Source organism: Zalophus californianus, chromosome 12, assembly GCF_009762305.2.
Source record: "Zalophus californianus isolate mZalCal1 chromosome 12, mZalCal1.pri.v2, whole genome shotgun sequence".
In the NCBI taxonomy this organism is placed as follows: domain Eukaryota; kingdom Metazoa; phylum Chordata; class Mammalia; order Carnivora; family Otariidae; genus Zalophus; species Zalophus californianus.
In genome coordinates, this window is record NC_045606.1 from 73,423,823 (window position 1) to 73,447,539 (window position 23,717).

The 23,717-nt window shown below is 38.9% G+C and overlaps 1 protein-coding gene across 2 annotated transcripts in view; it reads left to right on the top strand.

Moving 5' to 3' along the window:
* Window positions 1-23,717, top strand: part of MET (MET proto-oncogene, receptor tyrosine kinase) — a 114,717-nt gene that overhangs the window by 50,762 nt on the left and 40,238 nt on the right. For both annotated transcript variants that reach the window (XM_027573895.2, XM_027573896.2), the window contains 4 exons: window positions 5,069-5,260; window positions 16,685-16,819; window positions 17,583-17,756; window positions 22,414-22,574. In XM_027573895.2, the coding sequence (XP_027429696.1) occupies window positions 5,069-5,260; window positions 16,685-16,819; window positions 17,583-17,756; window positions 22,414-22,574 (662 nt within the window). The remainder of the gene's footprint in view (window positions 1-5,068; window positions 5,261-16,684; window positions 16,820-17,582; window positions 17,757-22,413; window positions 22,575-23,717) is intronic.

The following is a 23,717-nucleotide window of genomic DNA, read 5'->3' on the forward strand; positions in this document are numbered from 1 at the left end:
TAACTTTTGTTGACTGATTCCAACTCTCTGAGAGTTAAAATTTCCCTGACTTTCAGTTTCTCATACTTAAAATGAGGGGCTGGGGTAAGATGGTCCCTAAGGCCCTTTCCATTATTGTAATTGTGCAATTCCTGGAGCTTTGCCCAGAATAGTAAACAGTAGCAGAAGAAATTCATGAGCTTGAGAATCAGATGGAACCAAATTGTAATGAGTATTCCAGTTCTGATGCCAGTTCCAGTGTGAATCAGCCACTGTGGCTGCACCCTTAGCTGCTCTGAGTCTCTTGCTCCTGAAAACTGAAAACCCTACAGGGCTGTGAGTCTGCTTGCATGTGAAAATGCCTAACTCTGTGCCTGGCACAGTGTAGATGCAGGATAAAAATTGATTTCCTCCCTCCCTTCCTTTCTTCCTTCTTCCTCCTTTTGTTACCAAAAAGAGAGTGTAAGTCTGACTCCCCAACTAGTGCTGGGGTGAAACCTTCTTTGCAGACCCTTCCTTGGTGCCCCAAAGCAGCTATTTTACCAGAGAACTGCCCTCCACCAGCTATGTGCAGTTTTACCTCAAAGCACAAGCCCTCCTGGCTTTGAGGGAAGCACAAGTGGCAAGGAGACCCCTGGCAGCAGGTCTGTAGTTGCTCTTCCATCTGGACCCAACCCCATTCCAAACGCCGCACCGGGGAACTGTGTGTAAAGTGGTGAGAAGCCACCCCATCTTCCCTGCACAAATGAGCATCAAACATATTTGCTCATTATCTTTAAGGGACATACTAAATCAGGCTCAGATTTAGTCATATTTACACAGTGCTGTACCTCTGCAATGCCAAGAGCTTAAACCAAGGCTCCCTGATGGTTAAAATTACACTATTCAAGCTCAAAGACAACATGGAGCTCTGTAAGCTAGTTCCTGCCACCCTGACCCCAATCACTGAGTTTATCAAGATTCTCAGCAGGAAGAGACAAGGAGTAGTCCTCTCTCCTGCACTGAATACTAGAATGGTACTTTCTACTAGAAGCTATTGCCCCCACCCCTCTCCTGCAGAGCTCCAGCTACGGAGAAAATGAAGAAGAATAAGGTTGGGATCCCCTGGCTTATAAAATTTGAATGTCACTTGGACCTGACATGACGTTTGTTTTTTGAGCTCGAAATTGCACAACTTTTCAAGATGAAGGCGTTCTGTAGATCCTATTCCAGCATTGTGCAATGATTTTAAACTTAGGAATTTGTTTTGGGGAGAAATAGAGATATAATCCAATCAATCCTTGAGGAGGTACCATTTAGAGACCTTACACTTTCCTAAGGGAGAAGTCTGAAACTGTAAATATGCATGAATATACATAAATATTAATTGATTTGGTACAGAGTTCTTCATTTATGCCTTACATGTGAAGGCACATACTGGCTGAAGTTTGGTTGTTACCTTCTCTCCATTTAAAAAAGATCCAGGAGTTCTTGCAGGTTTGCAGGCACTTGGAGATCCATCTCACCTCCATTCTCCTGCCAGCCTAGTTCAGCAAAACAGACAAGGAAGCAAGCTGGGTAGGCAGATGGGTACCTTGTAGATAGAGTAATTTTTAAGGAAGCTGTTATTAAATGCCTACTGTGTGTTAAGCACATTTCAGGGCAGGATGATAGAAGATGAATGAGACCATTTCTGACCTCTTGTTGATAGAAAGCTGCTTCTAATTTACGATCTATGACTACTCCACATGCAGCAAATTGTTTTTATGTCCCATTGAATCCATCATATCTCTGCAAGGTCAAATTTGAGGCTTTAAGTTCCCAAAATGCCATCTAGATATAGAAAAAAGTAAAAACAAGCAAGAAAAGGAACAAAACAACCACAATGCTGACCCTGAAGAGCAGTCACCTCTGAAATGGAATACTTGAGATGATCTTTGATTTAAAACTGGTCTTTGCTCCTTTAAGCAGCTTCCGTGATTGTGGCTATCTCTGCAAAATGGATGATTGATCACCAATGGAAACTTAATTACCAATTAATCGGTTACTATTGAATTGCTGGTATGTTTTAGTTATCTGCTACTCCTCAGAGCAATCCATAGTACTTCAGTGAAGAAAAGCTTCTAATTAAATAGTGAAATAGCACTCATTAATATATCAAAATAAATGTCTAGAACCAGAACATTTCATTAATTACAAGAGTCAGGTTTAGCATCTCTGAGACTCTTTGTTTGTTAATTTATTGCCACTTATAATGAGGAAATATTTGTTGCTATATAAAACAGCATTTTAGATTATTTTTTATCATAAAAGTCAATAGATGTAAGAACTCTGTATTCCATGTGACAGAATTTTGACATTAAGGAGTAAGGCTGTTTTACATAAAGATAAGTAAATTTTCTATTTCACTTTGTTGTTCAACACTAAGTCTGAAATATTCTATGACAGCTTTCTGATTATTATAAATACAATAGGATGATAATAGAATTCCTAATCTTCAAATCATTTTCCTTAACTTGAAACTACATACAAAAATATGTAAAAATAAACTTTTTCTCTTTTTCTTCCAAGTTAGAAGACAGTTCCTTATTATGTCCCCCTGCCCCCTCTTATCTCCCCCAAATTTACCAGTTCCCAGATGTCTTATAAGTACAGTCGGAAGCTAAGCACTCTATTTGTTTCTTATAAACTCTTAACTACACCTATTCCTGGAAAAAGAAAAAAACAGCTTTAGTAATATTTATTTTTTTTAAGATTTTATTTATTTGACAGAGAGAGACATAGCGAGACAGGGAACACAAGCAGGGAGAGAAGGAGAGGGAGAAGCAGGCTTCCCGCTGAGCAGGGAGCCCGATGCGGGGCTCGATGCAGGGCTCGATCCCAGGACCCCGGGATCATGAACTGAACTGAAGGTAGACGCTGAACAACTGAGCCACCCAGGCGCCCCTAGCTTTAGTAATATTAGTTTATATCTCCACACTCATCCCCCATCTACTCATAATTGATTCACTTACTTATTCATTCACTCAGTTAATATTTATTAAAGATCTATGGGTGATATTTCACCTACTACTAACAACAGAGCAGTAAACAAGTATGGTCTCTGATGGCAGGGGCATCAATCATGTAATCCATAAGCAAATAGTAGCTGCAGCTATGAGTGCTATGACACATAGGTAAAATGTATTATGACAGTCGATAATAGAAGCATTTGACCTAAATATTGAGATCAGAATAGGCTTCCTCAGGAAATGACGACACACTATGATCTGAAGGAGACATAGCAGTCAATAGGTGAATGAAGGTGGAAGGATCACTCCAGGAACATGTGCAGAGGCCCTGTAATGGGAGGACACACGTGGCATATTTGGAGAACTGAGAGAAGACCAGCTCACTGGAGTGCAAAGGAGAGCACAATGAGGATGAATTTGGAAAGTTCAATAGGATCCAGATGACGCAGAGCTCACCAGATCATGTTAAAAATCTTTGTCTTTTATCCTGAGAGCAATAGGAAGACATTAAGTGTTTTAAACAGAGTGACATGATGAGATTTGTGTTTTAGAAAAAAATCTGTCTGCAGTGTAGAGAATGGATGAGATCAGATATGGCAGGTCTTACTTGGAAACCATTGTAGTAGTTCAGGAAGGGGGAAGGGGTGGGTTGGATGAGGGTCAAAGTATGGAGACAGAGAAAACTGGATGGATCCAGGAGATATTTAGAAAGTGCAATTGATGAAAATTGGTGATGGACTGTACATGGGGAGGTATCAGGGATGGCACCTAGATTTATGACCTGTGCATCTAGAGAAATGGTAGAGCCATTCACTGGGGTGTGTTGTATCATCAGCTCAGGCATGGGGGGGAGACTGTGGTTTCTGCTTTGGTCACGCTGAGCCTGAGGTCTTGGAGACATCTGAGTGTGTTTTTTACAGGCAATTTGATATATGCACAGTCAGCTCACAGGAGAGGGTAGGGTGGAGGTACAAATGTGTGTGTCAACTAAATAGTAATAGACATCACAAGACAGACTAAGGTTGCCTAGGGAAAGTGTGAAGAGTGAGGAGAGGAGCAGCCCTAGGATGGAGCCTTAAGAAACCCTGACACTGATAGCCAGGCACAGATGGTCCTGCACGAGGACTAAATGTTGCAATCTGAGAAGTAGAAGGAAAACCAGGACACTGAGATGTCAAGGTGAAGGGACGGATCCACAGCGCTTAACTGACATATATTACTGAACAATATTTTTAAAAAAATCTGAAGCTGAATCTATAAGATAAATACCTGATTGAGTGGTAATTGCCTTTTTTGTAAGTGGGTAACTGTGGCATTTGGTGCCCAGCTTTTACGTTTTTTTGAGCCTTTCACCATAATGATGACAAATACTTCAGTGGTATTACCTAGGTGCTGAGTTCTATGGTAAGAGATTTCTATAAATTAGCTCATTTAACCTTTACAGCAGCTCTGCAAGGTAGGCACATCTCTACAATTCTCTCGATTTTACTTGTGAAATGGATAACCTGAATTTCACAAACACATAGAGATTATGGGGACTATGTAAGGTAAATAAGCACGAGAGACTAGGATTTGATGCAGGAACTTGAGTCTGGGATCTGTGCTCTGCTGCCTCCCTGTGAATTGTCTATCAGCTACCACCCTCTACCGCCTCACTGCACACTGCACAGACATTTTCAAATATCTAATGTATTATGTATGACTCTAACATTTATTATTATTCCAGTTGAAATCCATCTTACTGGACTTGCCTGCTAGAAGCATTACCTTTTTGCCCAGGGCTGAGACATTTATAGTTTTGTTTTTCCTTTACCAGCACCACCGAGTTCCATTTTTATGTATGCACATATTCAACCAAAGCGCAAACTGCGGTAGGAAGGTTTACCCCAGCTAACATCTAGATACATGTGGAGCACCTAGCAGTACTAGAGCCATGTAGGTCACTAGAATAATCTCTGCCTGTCTGGGGCTCTCTGTTTCTTTGTATGGTTAGCCTTTCCATTCTCCTCTGAGTTCTGAAAAGACACCCCGAGAAGTTTTTTTTACCAGCCTGTTCGCGTCTGGACTCACATTCATTCTATGACCATATTTTATTTCAGACACTTTTGAGAAATTCATCAGGCTGTGAAGTGCGCAGTGATGAATATCGAACAGAGTTTACTACAGCTTTGCAGCGTGTTGACTTATTCATGGGCCAATTCAACCAAGTCCTCTTAACATCTATATCTACCTTCATTAAAGGAGACCTCACCATTGCTAATCTTGGGACGTCAGAGGGTCGCTTCATGCAGGTAAATGCTTTCTAAGAGTGGCTCTGTCTGTTTTACCTGGTTTGGTGCAATTAGTTTTTTGTTTTGTTTTGTTTTTATAGTAAGGTATTTGCAAATATAAAGCGAAAACCACAGTAAAAGCTAGAGACAGACTGAAAGCAAAACAATGAAGCCTGGTCCATTCTTTATGAAGCGTATGGCCTGTTTTTGTTAAATTCTGGAAACTTTCAGTTTAAATGTGGTTGCTTTAATTTTCTTGCCCAGAATGGTTTGGGATTTTGTTTGTTGTTGTTGTTGTTTTCCATTCATGATTTCTCTCACATGATTGGAATAAAATGAAACAATTGAAGCACTTCCAGGCGATGTTTTCCTATTTCAGGGGAAGCTATGGATCAAAGGAGGGCTATTGTGTGAACCTTGTGGTCTCCATGAGAAGAAACATTCACATCATTGAGAAATATTGGCAGGAGTTAGGAAAGGACGTTATCATCAAGATCCCATTGTAACTCCAGCTCTCCTGATTCTGCAAAATGATGTGGTCAGACACAAAGAAGTTCAAACACTCGGGAGAAAAAAATCCAGATTTTATTAAGAAATGCTTTTAATAGATAGCAACATATTTCCATACAATAAAAATTCACATTTCAGACGCAGTTATCGTGTTTCCTAGATACAAGAATTAGCACTTTCCAGAAATTAAAATGCTCTTGTGTTGAATCTCTTTGACAGCTTTAATAGTTACTGGGTAGTGCTTTCAACATGAGTTCATCAGTAGGTTCTTGATTAATGCACAATGACCATGGCATCTATGGAAATGCTGACTTTCTACAAATACTAGAAATTTCTTCTAATTCTTATTTCATAATCATCAGATCTAATTAACGTCCTAGTCAGACAGTCACTTCTAGTAAACCAGTTGAGGACAATGATGTTTTCCTCTGACTTGCCCATCTGTATTCTTTTATAAAATATATTTTTTAAAATTACCACTGTCTTTATAGTGTATGGATATTGGTCATTGCCATATTTTAAATCATGTTTTTCTTTAAATAGTTGGGCATGGAGGGATTTTTTTCAAATCATAAAACATGTAAATAAAACCTTCCAAGCTCAAAACTAATCTACAGATCCTGTTATCTAAATGCTTCCACACTTGGTCTCCCCTCCTCCCATTGCTTCAAATTATTACACTTTCTCCCCACTCCTCCCTCTCTCCCAGCCCAGTGTTCTTATTTACCCACCTCAAACCATTTCATTCTGTCCTTAACTCCTTAAAATCTGAAAACTGGATGCCCAGTCCCTGCCTACACACATGAGCACTCTGAAGTATTTGAAATATGGTCGTATCTATTATCCTTGTAAAATATGTAGTGTTATTTTAAATATGTGTTTTTAATTGACATTGATACTATTCTATAGAATTCCAAAAAATTTGAAGGAGCATGAGAGAATCTGGCATCTGTTGAATTCTTAATGTGTTCACTATGTTGACTTTTCATCTTTACTTTTGCTTTCCTTTTTTTCTAAATTGTTTATTACCTCATCCATCCCGTTTCATATTAATAAGCTTTCTATAGTCACTTTGGGTCTTACATGCTTTTACATCAAAAGGTTCCTGGCCTATTTCCAGATTCTAAAGTTGTAATAAAATGCCATTTTTAGATAGATTGCTCTAATACCTGAGTAAATTCTGCTGTGTGACAGATTCCACCACCTAAGTGATATGTCGTGCATCAGTCTCATTGTAACAGAAACGCTGTGACAAGTGTTTTATTCTTGTCTCCCAGCATTTACATAAAAGAAGCTATATTATGCCCATTATCTGTGCATCCAAAACATTAAAGATGAAAATAAGTAGATACTTATTTTATGTGAAGAGCTGATATCACTGATTTTTTTTAAACCACATGGTTCTTAATTCATCAGATATATATTGGGAACTTACTAACCTTGCTCTACTAGGCAAATAAGTAAAGCAAAGGAAGCAGTGACACAGAACCTGCCTTTGAGGAACTAAAATTTTATTTTTATTTTTTTTTTAAAGATTTTATTTATTTATTTGAGAGAGAGAGAGAATGAGAGAGAAAGCACATGAGATGGGGGGAGGGTCAGAGGGAGAAGCAGACCCCCCGCCGAGCAGGAAGCCTGATGCGGGACTCAATCCAGGGACTCCAGGATCATGACCCGAGCCGAAGGCAGTCGCTTAACCAACTGAGCCACCCAGGCGCCCTAAAATTTTATTTAAAAAAAAAAGATTTTATTTACTTATTTGAGAGAGAGTGAGTGAGAGAGAGAGAGCACAAGCCGGGGGAGGGGCAGAGGGAGAGGGAGGAACAGACTGCCTGCCAAGCAGGGAGCCTAATGTGGGACTTGATCCCAGGACCCCAGGATCATAACTGAGCTGAAGGCACTTAACCACTGAGCCACCCAGGCGCCCCTGAAATTTTAGTATGGGACATAAAAACATGTACCTGATATCAAGACAGCAAAAGACAGAGACATACAGACAAAGGGCTTTTGAGACCCACATAGGATCCATTTCTCTGACACTTGTCCAAGAGAATTCCATTCCCTTAAATTTTATGTAAATAAACCCAAGGCACTTGAAGGATCAAACAGTCAACATCACTGAAATCCAGTTTGTTTACAGCAAATAATGTTGGGGGAGGAGTCAGGCGTGCAGCAAAGACCTTCTAGCTGAAGCTCGCCAAGCAGTACTAGCAAGTTCTATAAATGTTTTGACTGCTGTGAAGTGCTAAATCTGTGGCCAGGCCTAAGTTCCTGCAACTCCTGTTTTAATAATACTGTGGAGTTTCTGTTATAAACTGGAATGGACATAATTTTTTTCCAAAGACAGCTGCAATACATGAAAAGGAACAGAAAAATGATTTTTTACTTCCTTCCTACCCTGAAGCCTAAAGTCAAAGTTGCTTTGCAAATGTTTTCTCTCAAGAGTTTGCAGCTGTTTCTGCCTTTCCTATTGTGCTTATGTCCAGCTCTGGCTGGGAATACAAGCTTCAGCCCCAGCTGTCGGGTGTAAAGGGAATCAGGTATTTCACAGTGGTTATTTGGTTAGAAAGAATTATATTGTTTAGCTAACAATATTATATGTATGGCAGAGAAGACATGTTTGACATGTTCCTAACATTTAAATATGTGTAACTTATACAGGTGCCACTCCGTCTAAATATACTGACGTGTACATGTATTAGAGTTTATCAACATAGATACAGATTTCAAAACCAGTTTTTATTTGTGTGATCACCCTCTTGGGATCTTTGAAGTAAAATAATATGATAAGTCCTATTCAAGATAGTGAAAGTAAACAGTGAGAACAGGGCTTCTTACAAATTTTAGAGGGGGAGGGGATGTTGAAAAGAACAAGGCTCGGGAACATTAGTGCTGTGTGCAGGGCTACGTGGGAGAGGGAAGACGGTTACTCATGAAGATCACAGGACTAATCACAGGGATTGCCCACGTCTCCCCTTCTGAGCTCCTCATCTAATCAACTTGCAAAAACAGTGCTTGATACATATATATATATATATATATTTTTTTTTTTTTTTTTTTTTTACAGCTCTCTTATAAGGCCTTTAATCTGTAGATGCAAGGCATTGCTATTAAAATATTTGTGCATGACTGTCAGGCCAGGAAGAGTGAGTGTATCGGGTGGGTTGGGGGTGGGGAGGCACTTTCAAGACTTGTTTCAAAGTTCAGCTCCACAAACACTCATTGGGCAGCTACCTTGTCTGCGTACAGTGCCCACTGCCGGGGCACTGTCACAGCTGTCACTTGGTTCTTTGACATCATCCTTGCTCTTCTCCCACCCCCTTTCCCATCTTCCCAATTCCTTGATGCTGTTACAACTCATCACCCCTGTTCTCTTGTGCCTCCTGACTGGACTAGTTGGATCATAAGCAAGAAAGTTAAGGACATAGGGATCACCTAAAAATGTATCCTTTGCTTGTGATCATTACTTACAACCATTACGTAAAGGATTATGTTAGTAGTCAGTGAACCTGAGGATAATTACTTCCAGTAAGAAGAATCAATTCATCTATTGACCTCCTGTCTTCAAATTCTTTCAGTTCCGGTGCCACCATCATGGTATGTTAGATCTTTGTGTTGGAAGCCTGTGGCATACATTACCTTTGGGATTACTGCTATTTTAGAGAATGTAGACACAGATTATCAATTCATCAATGCTGTGAGCATCCAGCAGAGACCCAGGCAAAGCTTGAACTTAAACATTTCTCTTTAGGGATTGCTAATTTACTGTTCTCCTTTATAAAATCCTCAGATAAAAATATCATCTGCCTTTCTTTTTTTATGTGTACATCATTGATTTAGTTACATCCCTAAAGAATGGTGAATTTGGTATATTCCTTTGGAAGAAAATCTGGGGCACCTGGGTGGCTCAGTCAGTTAAGTGTCGGACTCTTGATTTGGGCTCAGGTCATGATCTCAGGGTCCTATAATTGAGCCCCATGTTGGGTTCCACACTCAGCAGGGAGTCTGCTTGAGATTCTTTCCCTCTCCCTGCTCATGTTCATGCATGCACTCTTGCCGCACTCTCGCCGCACTCTCTCTCTAAAATAAATAAATCTTTTAAAAAGTGTTTTAAAAATAGAAGAAAATATATTCATTAATTCTGAGACTTGTTTTGTTTGAGAAAGAAACCATTATAAATAATAATTTCAGAGCTCTATCTATAACTAAAAATCAACCCCAGTCCATGTAGTCTCCTAAAATGAATTCATGCATGCTTTTGAAATACATATATCTTATACACTATTATATGCATAGAAAATTAAAACATCATAAATATTTGAAACCATGGGAAAATGCTAAGCTTTTGTTTGTTTTGTTGGTAATAGGGAATAACTGGGATTTCTTGTTTGGGTGCTTTTTTGAAAGAGTAGAGAGACATTTTAAAAACATGAAGTATATGTATCAGTAGTTTTTTTTTAACTTTTGTCACTTTTAAAATTCAAAAACAGATATACTCTGTGTATAAATTGGCAGATCCTACAATTATTGTATTTGGAGTATTGATTTGAAAATATTGATATTTAAATTTTTTTAATTTACTAGTTTATTTGGATTTTAGATGCTTGATATTTTTTTACAAAGGTCTCAATCTGGTTTTGACTCATTTCGACTCACAATCATTTCAAAAAGTTAAAACACACATGCACATCAGTATTGCAGCAATAAGGAAAATTGTTTTGGTTTTTGTGTATACCTGGCCTTTGTAATATCAGGTTGGTATAGAAGCACTCATGCCCATTTACCAAAAAGAACAAAGGAGAGAACAGAGCAAAGCTTCATTTAATTCAACTTTTGCCACCTGGTACTTTGTCTTACCACTTTTATTTCTTGAGCTGTTAGCACCAATCAGCAATTTCTGTTTCTTCTCATTTTTTTTTTCCATTTCAGAAAACTAGATATTTACCCTGATTGAAATAAATAGCTCCACTCTTCATATCTGATTTCTTTCTACACGAACACCAATTTCTCTCACATACCGAGGGGGACAGTAAACCTAAAGCAGGTGTCTGAACCATTCAGGCTACTATAACAAATTCCCATAGACTGGGAGGCTTAAACAGCAGACATTTATTTCTCACACTTCAGGAAGGTAGGAAGTTCAAGATCAAGATAACCAGCAGATCTGGTTTCTGGTGAGACTCTGATAGCTGATTGGTAGATGGCTGTTCTTGCTAAGTCCTCACGTGATGGGAAGAGGGAACTAAAGCTCTCTGGGGTCCCTTTTATAAGGGCACGATTTCATTCATGAGGACTCTACCCTTATGACCTAATTGACTCCCAAAGGCCCTTCACATTGGGGGTTAAGATTTCAACATATGAATTTTAGGTGGACACATTCAGTCTATTGCAATAGGCAAGAAGCAAGAAGCATTAGAAGTCATATCTTGAAAGTGAAGATCAAACTCTTACAGGTTATCTAAATATCTGAAACATTTAAAAACCTTATCCCTTCATCAAGACTTAAGTGAGCTTCTTATTTCAGGCTATTCATATATTTAGGCAATAGATATGCCTTTAGGACTTACTATGTGCCCGTCTCTGTATTGGGAACTATAGGGAAAGCAGACCCACTCCCAAGATCCATAAGGTCACACCCAGTTATAACCAGGTCTATTTATTAATGGTGTCATCTCCTTCTCTCACATTTCTTTTCTTTCAATTCACATTTTTTTCTCATTGAGTTTCAAACTCCAGTGATTTGCATCATCTTTCATTACAAATTTCCTTAACAGAAATCCTCTATTTTTCTTAATTTTTAAACTAGAAGTCAGTCTAAATGATATCAAAGGTTCCACTCGGTTCTATTTGCCTTGAAATAGAACTGCATATGTTCTGTTCTTACAAAAGGAAAATTTATTTGATCTTCAATTTTAGTATATTTGCTGCCAAAAACAGTAGGTTTCAAAAAAGCAATTGGGCCCAGGGAATCTACTCCCACTCTGACGGATTCTCCTAGTAAAAATCCACTTTTGTTCCATCTTTTTTCCCTTCCCCACCTCCAACCTCTCTAGGACTTTGTTTTATAAAAGCCCAGTCTGACTATAAGGGGATATTCAGAACCCTGGTTGGGAGGCTAAGTAGGTGATACTCAGATACTCAGTCTCAGGCAGGAGGAATGGATGGAGACTGTGAACCTCCAGAAGTAAGCTTGCCTTTTCCTTAATTTAAGAAAATATTTGGCAAAGAAATACAAAGCAAAATCACAATGAAGTACCCCTTCACACACAGTGGGTTGGCTATAATCAAGAAAACGGGAAATAACAATGTCAGTGAAGTTGTGGAGAAATTAAAACCCTCACACATTGTTGGTGGGAATGTAGAATTGTGCACACCTATGGAAAATGGTATGGCAGTTCCTCAAAAGGTTAAATATACAGTTACCATAAGATCCAACAATTCTACTCCTAGATATATACCCAAGAAATGAAAATATATATGTTCTCACAAAAAGTTATATGTGAACGTTCATAGTAGCAGTATCCACAATAGTGGAAATAACCCAAATGTCCATCAACTGATGAATGGATAAATAAAATATGGTATGTCCATATAATGGAACATTATTCAGCAATAAAAAGGAATAAAGTACTGATACATGTTCCAGCATGATGAACCTTGAAAACATTATGCTAAATGAAAGAGGCCAGTCACAAAAGACCACATATTGTAGGATTTCATTCATATAAAATGTCTGGAATAGGAAACTCTATAAAGACAGAATGTAGATTAGTGGTTGCAAGGGACAGGAGGGCACGAGGAGATGGAGAAGGTGGTGGCTAAAGGGTACTGAGTTTCTGTTTGAGATAATGACAATGTTCCAAAATGGTTGTAGTGATGGTTGCACAAATCTGTGACTATACCAAAACCACTGAATTGTGCACTTTAAAAAAATGGAGAGTGGGGCACCCTGGGTGGCTCAGTTGGTTAAATGTCTGACCCTTGATTTTGGCTTGGGTCTTGATCCCAGGGTCGTGAATTCAGGCCCCATGTTGGACTCCATGCTGGGCGTAGAGCCTACTTAAAAAAACAAACCAAAAAAAAAAAAAAATGGAGAGAAAGCCACATACAAATATCTCATGTTAAACTGTATTCATCATTCTTAAGGAAAATTAAATTTTAAAACAGTTTAACCAAAAATAAATCTTGGGACACCTGGGTGGCTCAGTCGGTTAAGCATCTGCCTTCAGCTCAGGTCATGATCCCAAGGGTCCTGGGATCGAGTCCCCACATCGGGCTCCTTGCTCAGCAGGGAGCCTGTTTCTTCCTCTGCCTTCAGCTCCCCCTATTTGTACACTCTCTCACTCTCTCTCTGACAAATAAATAAATAAAATCTATAAAAAATAAAAATAAAATAAATCTCTGTGGGGTGAGGGAATCTAGCCTTTATGTATTTGAAGATATATCACACAAAATTAATTTGTTTAGGTTTATGGATTTTAGAGCCTAGCCACAAAGGTTTTATTTTATTTGTACATATATTTCTTCCTCATGTCCTCTCCCAGATAATTTGAGATCATAGCCACAACAATCAAGTACATTTGTATTCCCCTCTATTCCCTCACACCCAAACATATTAGTCTTATATTTTCAGGAGCATTAAAGAAAAAGGGTTTTTTGGTTGGTTTTTTTTTTTTTTTTGAGACCTAAACATTAAAGATTAGTTGTCAACACAGTCAAAGATAATTGTCAGTCTTCTATTTCATACTAATTATCCTAAGAATTAAATTTAAATGCTAGATTCAGTTCTGTCCTTAGAAATATCTCCATGACAACAAAAAGAAACTTCTAATTTCTTAAAAAACATTGCTACAGGGGTATTTTGAGGGTTAAAGTGGTTACTCCATTATTTGGAATTCTAGCAATAAGATAAAGTGGGGAATTAATGATAGAAAAGCATTCTTGGCATTTTATAGCAGTAGGTATCCCTGCAGAGAAAGGGCTAATGATCAACAGAAAGGTATTTTCATCTGTGCTTTGGCCTCTGCTTAAAACCCCAGGTATCTCACTTTTCCCTACAGCCTTCCTGTCTTCTCTGGTTCATCCCATTTTCTACATGAAACTGCACTCATCCTAGCTCTGTGATCAAAAGTAGAACTCGCTGACTCTACTAGTAACATTTCCTCTGTGTCATCAAAAACTATTTAGATGTGGAGTCTTTCTCCTTAGGCACACTTAACTTGTGCGGCCAAGATTACTGAAACAAGGAGTATTTGGCAAGGCAAATATATTGTGAAATTTGTTTTAATGCTTTGACTCATGAGTGGCTCTTGAGAGCTCAGAGTTGAAGCTTTTTATTGGTATTTACTCTGGTGCCCCAAGAGTGTAGCAGTTGAGTGTTTAAGAAGAAGTCAAGCAAATCGGATTCTGGCATTAGATAAAGCTCCTTGGAAACCTGACTGTTGTACTTTCTAGCTAAAATTCTCTGTTGCATTTTCTTTATGGAAAAATAATAGTACCTACCTTGTAGGATTATTGTGAGAAGTAAACAAAAAAACCATTTAAAGCTTTTAGCACAATGACTGGCCCAGTCCCCATATATATATATAGTGCTCTCCAGACAAAAAGTCTGAACAGGGAATACATTAAATCAATCTACCCAAGTTCCAGAGAGGCAAAGAGCTTCTTTATGAAAAGAGAGACAAAGGTTAATCCTTTCTGGGAAATGAACATTTGAATGGGCTTCAGATATTTGATGAAGTCAAAGTTGATGATCTAGTAATTAGGAAGGGATTGCTTATTTATAAATATGGGAAAATGATATTAGAGCAAAAAGATAGGAGATCTCGTATCTTGTTATGTAGCAGGTCTGAATAGATTGGAAGATATGAGAGAGGGAAAATGCAAATATTCATAGGAAGGTTCAGAGAGATGAATAATCTTCAGTGAAGTGGAAAGCACAGAATGAGGCATAGAACAGAGTCCAGTTATTAAGAGAGGCTGGGGTTTGATTTTGGTTTTGACCTGTGTGTGAGAGAAGGAGATTTTTGTTTTCATCTTTGTAGTTGGAAGTGATTGGCAACAATTAGGGAAATATGAAAAAAAAATGGGGGTGGGCGGATAGGAAAAACAAGTGGTGAGCACCTGAAATGAGTCAAAATTGAAAAATTGGATATATGACATCTGGGTAATTTGGGATAGAGGTGTTAAAAGTCTGATATCCTGATGTTCTGCTTGTAACCCGCACCCAGCAGGGGAGGTAGGACTGGTAATTGAACTTCTTTCTACTTTGGCTACAAAAGTCACAGATAACTATTTGGCGCTACATTTAGGAATAACAACAGTTTCCATCCTTTCTCATCCTGACAAAATGACCTTTGATCCATCATTTAACTTCTGTGCAAATATAGCCACTCTGCTTAATGGAGATGTTTTGAAAGTGCTGAGTGTTTGGGATAGAACAAGTGTTAGAACAAAATGTCATGATATTTAGCTTTTATGGATGTATGTGAATTTAGTTAGTTTCTCTATCAACAACCCACTGTCTGGGAGCAAATTAGAGACTTTGGGAATCTTCCTAAATTTTTTCAAGCTACTTGACTCCTTGTGCTGAAGAAAAAATTTACAACTAGTTCCCCAAAATATTTTTATGTTGTGAGTTTGTTAGAGTACTAAGCATTTAATTACACCTATAATTTTCATTCCCATTTTACAGATGAAAAAGCTGAGGTAGAGGGAATGGTTATTAACTAATCATAATCTCACAGATCCCCATGTTTGTCCCATGATTTCACACCTATGGCAAATAAGCACACATTCAATGAAACATAAAAGGGTATTTGGGATGTTGGACAATTTCACAAAGGCAGTTTCAAGCCTAGGGCTGCCCTCAGCCTCCTGCACCTCATATAGATACAAATCTATGGCCTATTTAAGAATAAAAGTCTTTCTGAACACTCCCAAACTCTCCTAAAGTCTTAGTGTTCATCTCTAATAGTCATTCTGACTTTTTCAAATATTTTTTAAAAGATTTATTTATTTACTTGAGAGGGGTAGAGACAGAGGGAGAGGGAGAAGCAGGCACCTCACTGAGCAGGGCTTGATCCCTGGACCCTGAGATCATGACCTGAGCTAAAGGCAGATGCTTAACCAGCTGAGCCACTGAGGCACCCCAGTCATTCTGATTTTATCCCTGGACTTCATTATTAGTGGGTTCTAGCAGTAGAGAAGATGGAAATTATATAGCTGAGAAACATCCCAAATTAGAAATACCTGAAAGCAAGAATGACAAAAGTCATCAAACCTCATTTCCAAGGCATTGTTAAAGCCATCAGACCTTATTATAAAACCAGGTCAAGGAGCAGAACTTTATAATCCAAGAAATAACATCTGATTGGACAATGGTTTATAAAAACGACAGCACGTTATTTTAAAGTACCTGAAGGCCTATTTTGACCTCAGGAGATCTATAAATATGGCTTAAGAGTAGAAAGCTGGAACTGGATCCAGGTCCTCCAGACTCCCTGTCCACTCTCTAGTCCATGACGTCAAGGAAAGCTGCCCAGTGGGGCAGGGCGGGAGAATAAATTAAAAAAAATAATCTGAAATCCTTGTAGCATAAGTGAGTTCTTCAGTTCTGGGGAGAGTTTTGGCTCCTCCAGTTCCCAATACAATTGTGAGGATTTGTCTGCATGTGCTGGCTGATTGACCAAAAGATCTCCTTCCCTATACACCATTAAAAGATCATATGCGAAAGTCTGCCTTGGGGGTTCAGAGGAACTGCCTTCAAGACAGGAGATTAGGAGATGGTATATTGATTTACAGTGAGATAAACAATTGGGCCTTTTCAAATACCCATGAGCTCTCCTAATCTGTTATTAGCATTATCATCCGCATTTTCCACTTGTATTTAAACTGAGCTCGTTGGACTAAGTTCATTTGTGTTTTGTCTCTCAGGTTGTGGTTTCTCGATCAGGATCGTCAACCCCTCATGTGAATTTTCGCCTGGATTCCCACCCTGTGTCTCCAGAAGCAATTGTGGAGCACCCATTAAACCAAAATGGCTACACGCTGGTTGTCACGGGGAAGAAGGTAAGCCCTGTTCCCACGGGGAGGTTTTTCCTGAGTGGATTTTTACAGTATGTATCATATGGTCCTTTTTAACTTCTCTCTTGGTCCTGGATTCACCTCTCCTCTCTCAGATTTTTTTCTTGAGTATTCCAGAGATTTTCTGAAACGAGTTAAATTTTTATTCAGGAAGACTGGACCAAAGGGAGGTCTTCTTCATTATGTGTACTTCTTTTGTCCTTTATTTCTCAATGAGAAAAACAAACACGCAGAATGAGAATTACGGACCTAAGGGCAGAACTCTAGTATGGGCAGATAAGCCCTGAAATGTACATTGGAATCTGACACCAGCCGGTAATCCCTCTTCTCTGAGAGAAGGAGGTGCATCTTGATGCCAAATGATATGTAAACTTACTTAGAATTTCCCAGGGGTTCAAGTGTGTTTTCCAGCAGCTTAAATTATACTCTCATGTTATTTTAAAATCGTCTCAGACAGAGCAAAATGTCCCTACTAAAGAAAACCTCTAATGCTGTATGACAGTCCTTGTGTTCCCTGGACAGTGATGGTAATGTTTATCACATATGCACCAACAGTAGAGGAAAGGAAGGCATTTGGCTTTTTTGTTTAAATCACTTAATCATTATTACATAATTTTCACACATAGGTGCTATCTCTGGTAGACTCTGTACAATTACATTCACATGTATCTTTGGTGTATTTAGTTTTCACTGGACAAACAAACAAAAAAACCCCTCTGGAAGCTCTCTCCATCACTTTTCTTCACAGATCACCAAGATCCCACTGAATGGCTTAGGCTGTGAACATTTCCAGTCCTGCAGTCAGTGTCTGTCCGCCCCTCCCTTTGTGCAGTGCGGCTGGTGCCACAATAAATGTGTGCAGTTAGAGGAATGCCCCACCGGAACATGGACTCAGGAGATCTGTCTGCCTACAATCTATGAGGTAGGAATCTGTCAGCTGTCACGTGTGTTTTTGGTAAACATAATCCCATTAATGAAAAAATTCTAAATTCAATGTATTCATTTAGCTGTGAGACATTAGCCAAAGTACCATCCTTCTCCAGGGTTTTCCTTCAGGGTGGCGTTTGGGCGCATCACCCCGAGTCCTGTACCTGAAATATGTGCTTTACACTCACCAACGAGTTCTCTCCTTGAGCAAGTTGCTCTCCCTTGGTGCTTTGTTCATAAAAGAGTGGTGGCTGGTGAGCAGCATTGCTCCCCATTTCCTCACCCTGGGTCCTTTTCCCTCCTGACCCGTCTGACTCAGTGATTCCTCACCACCAACTTAATCAACCAGGTGCCCAGACATGAGCCTCCACCATGCACAGAGATCTGCTCAGGGCATAACCCAGACTCTTAAGCTGAACCATGCAAGCTAGGGATGTCAGCCATGATGGGGCAGAAAGAACAGAAGATTTCTTCCTGTCTGGTGTATAGGTGGTGACTTTGTCTCATCACACATAAGACTAGAGGTTACTTCCCAGGCCAGTGTAGGAGGCAAGTGGACGATGAACACCCACGGATGGGTACGTGCCTTCTCTCAAAGTTTCTGGAAGAACAGTACAGGTCCAACTGATGACTAATACTAACATCTATACTCTGTGAGCCATTTCATTCTTTAATTCATTCCAAAAATATTTACTGACTGCATACCATATAGCAGCGCTCTTCTAGACACTAAGGAAATGTGGTCTGAACGAGAGAAAAGTGCCTCCTCCTATTAGAGAACTTAGCTTCTAGCAATGAGCTCAGTCATGGCGTTATAGCCACGCTCTCCAACTCTCTGCTGCCTTATTTTTGGTTAAGCAGATATTTGGTTCTATGAAAATCTCCATGGCAATTTTTTTAAATGTCTCAATCCAAATACATGTTTGCTTGAAAATAATTCCCTGGTGAGGACCCAGTATGCATTTTCCCTGCTCACATATAGAACAGTTGGACTTTAGTAAATGATTCTTGTGAAAGACTCAAGTTAAAGGTCTCGGTCACCTGGTTCAAGCCCAAGTAAACAAAGTATGCAAGTCAGAACAAGAACCGCCCCCACCCAAGCGCATGGCTGTTTTCACTTAGTTACGGTTTGAGGCAAGATTTGTGCAGGGTGACTGGATTTTAAACCAAATCATTTTCTGTTAGGTGAAACACAGTTATTAAGACTTAGTTTGATCAGCCAGGGAATAAACTAGAAGATAGTAAAAAAACAAACTTAAATCTATGCTGTGGTATTATGCACCCTTTTTTTTGGTTCAGTATATTTTTAAAACCACGTGCAACTTTTTTAAACACAGCCTTGGCAATTTGAGACACTAGAAATCTGAACTCAGCAATTCCATGAAAGAGATATGGGGAGAGTATATGTGGGGTATGTGTATGTATGTGTGTATACATGCAATTGAATCACAACAATTTCATTTCAAAAACAGCCAAACTGGTGTTTTAAATAGAGAGCAGATTGAGAGCCTATACAGATGGAGCATTTAATTTGACCAATGTACTTCCTTCTATTACTCATGAAAACCATATTAAAATGTTTTTTTTTAATGACTAAATATTTTAGGTTTTTCTGGAACCAGAGAATCTCTCTTCCTCTGCTCTCACCTTCCCTAACTCCAACTTTCTGTAGTTGGTGATCTTAAAAGGTTGCATTGCATCGTGCACAAGTCAGTGAGGCTTGGGCTATATGGTTAGGAGGAAAGTAGTGCAGCTGAGTCCATAAATCCCTTTCGGTTCATAGTTGTTAGGAAGATTTCATGCTGCACTAGACCATGACATTTAGCATTCTTGCTGCAAAAAATAAGACAGATTATTCATTTCTTATCTGTCTTAAACACTGTAGGCACAAAACCCAACTAGCATATAGTTTCACTTTCCAGTTAATGTGAGTTAACCTGCTTTTCAAGGTACATGATGTTCAGTGGCTGAAATTCCTTGCAATTCCACATAAGAGAGATTTCAGGATTGCAAGCCCATTATTTTGTTTCAAACATGTTATCTGATCTCATACTTAAAGAGCAATGAGAAATGCTTCAGAAAAGGAAGAGCACTTTCCAAAGCATTCTGAATTTATTAAGATAAAATTGTCATATCTTGTAGGATTGAATTCAGTCCCAGTGAGACAATAAAATGGTTTATTAATTGATTGGAAGACTCAGATAAGAAGCAACAGTGATATCTTATGGGGCAGGGGCGGGGGGGGGAGGGTGTCACTCAGGCTACCACCAATATATTTGTGACTTTTTAACTACTGAAGAGGCAAATTCTAATTTTCCAGGGCGGGGAGGGGGGGCGTATTGTTGTTTTAGCACTCTCATGTATTATCTTGGTGGGTTTTGAAAATGTGATCGTTTAAATCATTTTCACCTGTGAAAGGGTGCTAGTTGTTTGGTGGCTGTTTCTCCCATGTCCAGACAGGTGGGAGACCTAGCTTCTGTGGCTTTATGCCGGACACTGATTTCCTTCCCACAGAGTTTCCCTGCCCTTCAGGATAACTCAGAGTTTGCCAGCTCATTGTTGGTTCTATCCGAGGATGTGTTGTCCAAAACCACTTCCTTCCCTTTCCCCTGGAAGAGTGAACATTACCCCATAAGCTAAGAGGGAAATGTTCCAATGCCCTGCTCTAGTATCTCAGCCCAGGGAGGAAAGCTGAGTTGAGCTGAACTTTTGAATCTTGACCAACCGACTAGTAAAGGTTTTATAATCTCCATTTCTGTTGCCAGCACACCAACTGAACAACTCTGTGTGTTTTCTCAAATCATCACCCAATCCATTTGCCATATGTAGAAAGTGATGATGTATTAGAGTGACAGACTTCAATTTTTACATAGAAAGGGAGGGACCTAGGCGGCAGGATCAGGCCAACATCAGCCTTAGGCAGCTGTCTTCTGAAACAAGGGAAACAAGGGAAAGGCAGCTGTGTGGCTGCCTCAGGCTGGAGAGAGTCTGGGAGGGTTAGATGACTTGCCCTCTCCTACTGGATTTCTAACATAAAAATAAACAGGTATTTTTTTCTCAAGCAGTTCTCATTTGCCTAGACATGGACAAGGTAAGTCTTCATGGACGGCACAAGTGTGTAATGGATTTTATGGATAAAATAGCTATCATAAAAGCATTAAGCTAAGACTTTAAAAAAGGATTTGGTAGCAAGGGTAAGTTAAGACTTTGGTTTGCGATTGTTTACTTGGGATGTATGGGGGAATGTTTGCAAATGTGAATTTTGCTAAAAGCCCTTCTAAACTGTAATAGAATCACTTTTAGACTTTTACTAACTGGCCTTTAGCAAACGCCTTTACTGGTTTTTGAGTTGTCTCTATGGTGGTGCTATGTTTTCCCACCATTGTACTTTACAGCACAATTTACAATATGCCCCCCCCCCCAAAAGAGCATTTCCTTTCTCAATTGTGACAGAGCTGCTGAGGAGAAGCTTATTTTTAACTTGGAAATTTGTTTTGTTTTAATAGTTTTAGCCTAAGAACAGTTGTCTTGTAGACTTCATAAGCACCTACTGCTATCTTAAGTCACAGGTGCCAACATTTTATTAATGAACTCACATTTTACTTTCAACACACCAAAAGTAAGCTTGCAATAGAAAAATGAACCTATTTATTTAACACTGAACATGGGGGAGAAAAAAATCAGCCCTAGAAATGAGATGTAAAATAATGCCAAGAGAGATAATTAGAAACATTGCTACGATACAGATCACATTTGGGGCTCTTTCTAGTTTTTGTAATATCTATTTCTAATAAAAATTATGTATTTATTTAAAATTACATCATTTTTTAAAAGCTGGGTGTGTCAGCTAACCAGCTGGTATATATCAAATGTTGACCATATTTAAAGAAAAAAAGAAAAACCCCAAATCAGTAATAAATATGAATTAACAAGTATAAAGAAATAGATTCATTTATTCCTTTGTTAGTGCTTGGTACTAACTAATCTACTAATAAATAGTAGATGATTCATAACGAATGATGAATGAATGAGTGAATGGTAGATATATGTTGAATACCTTCTATGTGTTTGGTATTATGATAGCTGCTGAATGCAACACTGGATACCAAAAGGTATTTTTACTGTGTGACTTTCTTTCTTCTCTAGGTGGGGAATACCATAGCACAAGGCTATAGCAAACACCCAGCTCATACATAGAACAAGGCACATATTGATGCTTGACTTCAAGGGCCCATGAAAGATTTTTGATCAGAGTTTGATCTGGAGGCCCATGAAAGAGTTATAATGAGAGTTACAAGAATGTGAAAGTCTGGACACAAACTGTCTACTCCACCCTAGAAGATTACCAGATGAATTCACTTCAGAGTCGCCCTAGAAGGCCCCTCATTTCCACCCAGGCTGAATCTGCTCTCTGTCCCATCTCTGGATCTCCTGAAAACAACTTATTTCATCAGCACATCTTAGATAGTTTTAATATTTGTTCCACCTTCTGTGAAATTTTGACGCTTTTTCCTGCAGTGAAAATTCCATTTTTTAAGACAGTGGCAGAACAGAAAAATTCCAGAGTGAGGATACATATTGTGTTTGTTTTGCAAACAAAAAATAATGTCTTGAGGTTGTTTTTTTTTTTAAGTTCTCGGTTGTCCTTGTAGGTTTTCCCAACTAGCGCACCCTTGGAAGGAGGGACAGTGCTGACTGTATGTGGCTGGGACTTCGGGTTCAGGAGGAATAATAAATTTGATTTAAAGAAAACCAGAGTTCTCCTTGGAAATGAGAGCTGCACCTTGACCTTGAGTGAGAGCACAACAAATATGTAAGGATCTTTAAATGTTTTTCTGGGGTATGGTTGGAAAACGGTTGTGTTTTAGAATGAATGCTTGTAAAGACTGTCCCAAAAGTCCATGTCTTGAATTAGAGTCTTGGCCCTCTAACATCCCTTGTGGAACTGTTTTGTTTTTAATCCTATTTACTTATCAGGATTAAAAAAGGGAAAAGGTGACATTACCTAGTTAAAGAAAAGAAGAATCCAACATCTGGGAGTTTTTCAACAATTTTTGTAACATTTCTTCAGAAATTTTTGGGTAGATTTGAAAGAACAGCACTGGTTGGACTTGCTCCATCTTTAAAGTGTTCAAATATAGAGTCTCCAATGGCTTTTTCTATAAAAATCAGTAAACAGCTCAACAAAGACACTCTCTTCTAAATTCACTTTCTAAACCTCAGAAATGTAGTAAAGCAGCTCAGTCACATTTTTGAGCCTTGTTTCTTTCTTTTTCTTTCTTTCTTTCTTTCTTTCTTTCTTTCTTTCTTTCTTTCTTTTGATGCACTTAAATTTATATTCAGCTGATATTTATTGGTATTATAATGTAAGGAGTGTATCTCATTTAGTCATTCATCTCAGGAGATAACAATACTATACTGATTTTACGAAGAGGGTGTCTGAAGTTCAGAAAGGTGGAGTGTAGAGGGACGCCTGGGTAGCTCAGTCAGCTGAGCATTGCCTTCAGCTCAGGTCATGATCCCAGGGTCCTGGGATCGAGTTCCACATCGGGCTCCTTGCTTTCAGGGAGCCTCCTTCTCCCTCTACCTACCTACCTCCCTCCCCCTGCTTATGCTCTTGCTATGACAAATAAATAAATAAATCTTAAAAAAAAAAAAAAAAGGTGGAGCGTAGTTTAGCAGAGGCAATCCAGAGAGTAAGAGCTTAACAGGCCTTCAGACTCAACTCTCCTGATCCAAGATGTGTGCTTGTTCCACCATTTTCTCCATGCACCTTCTATCAAATGTAAATCCCATAATGAACGAAGAATCCAGAAATGTTGTTATCATGTAGTAATAACAACCAAACATTTCAAGTTTTATGGTTGAACCTCTTCTATCAAGTGGTTATTTTATACCTTGTAGAATTCCTTCCAGGATCACACAGAGGTATAAATGTACTCATTTACTGAGACCA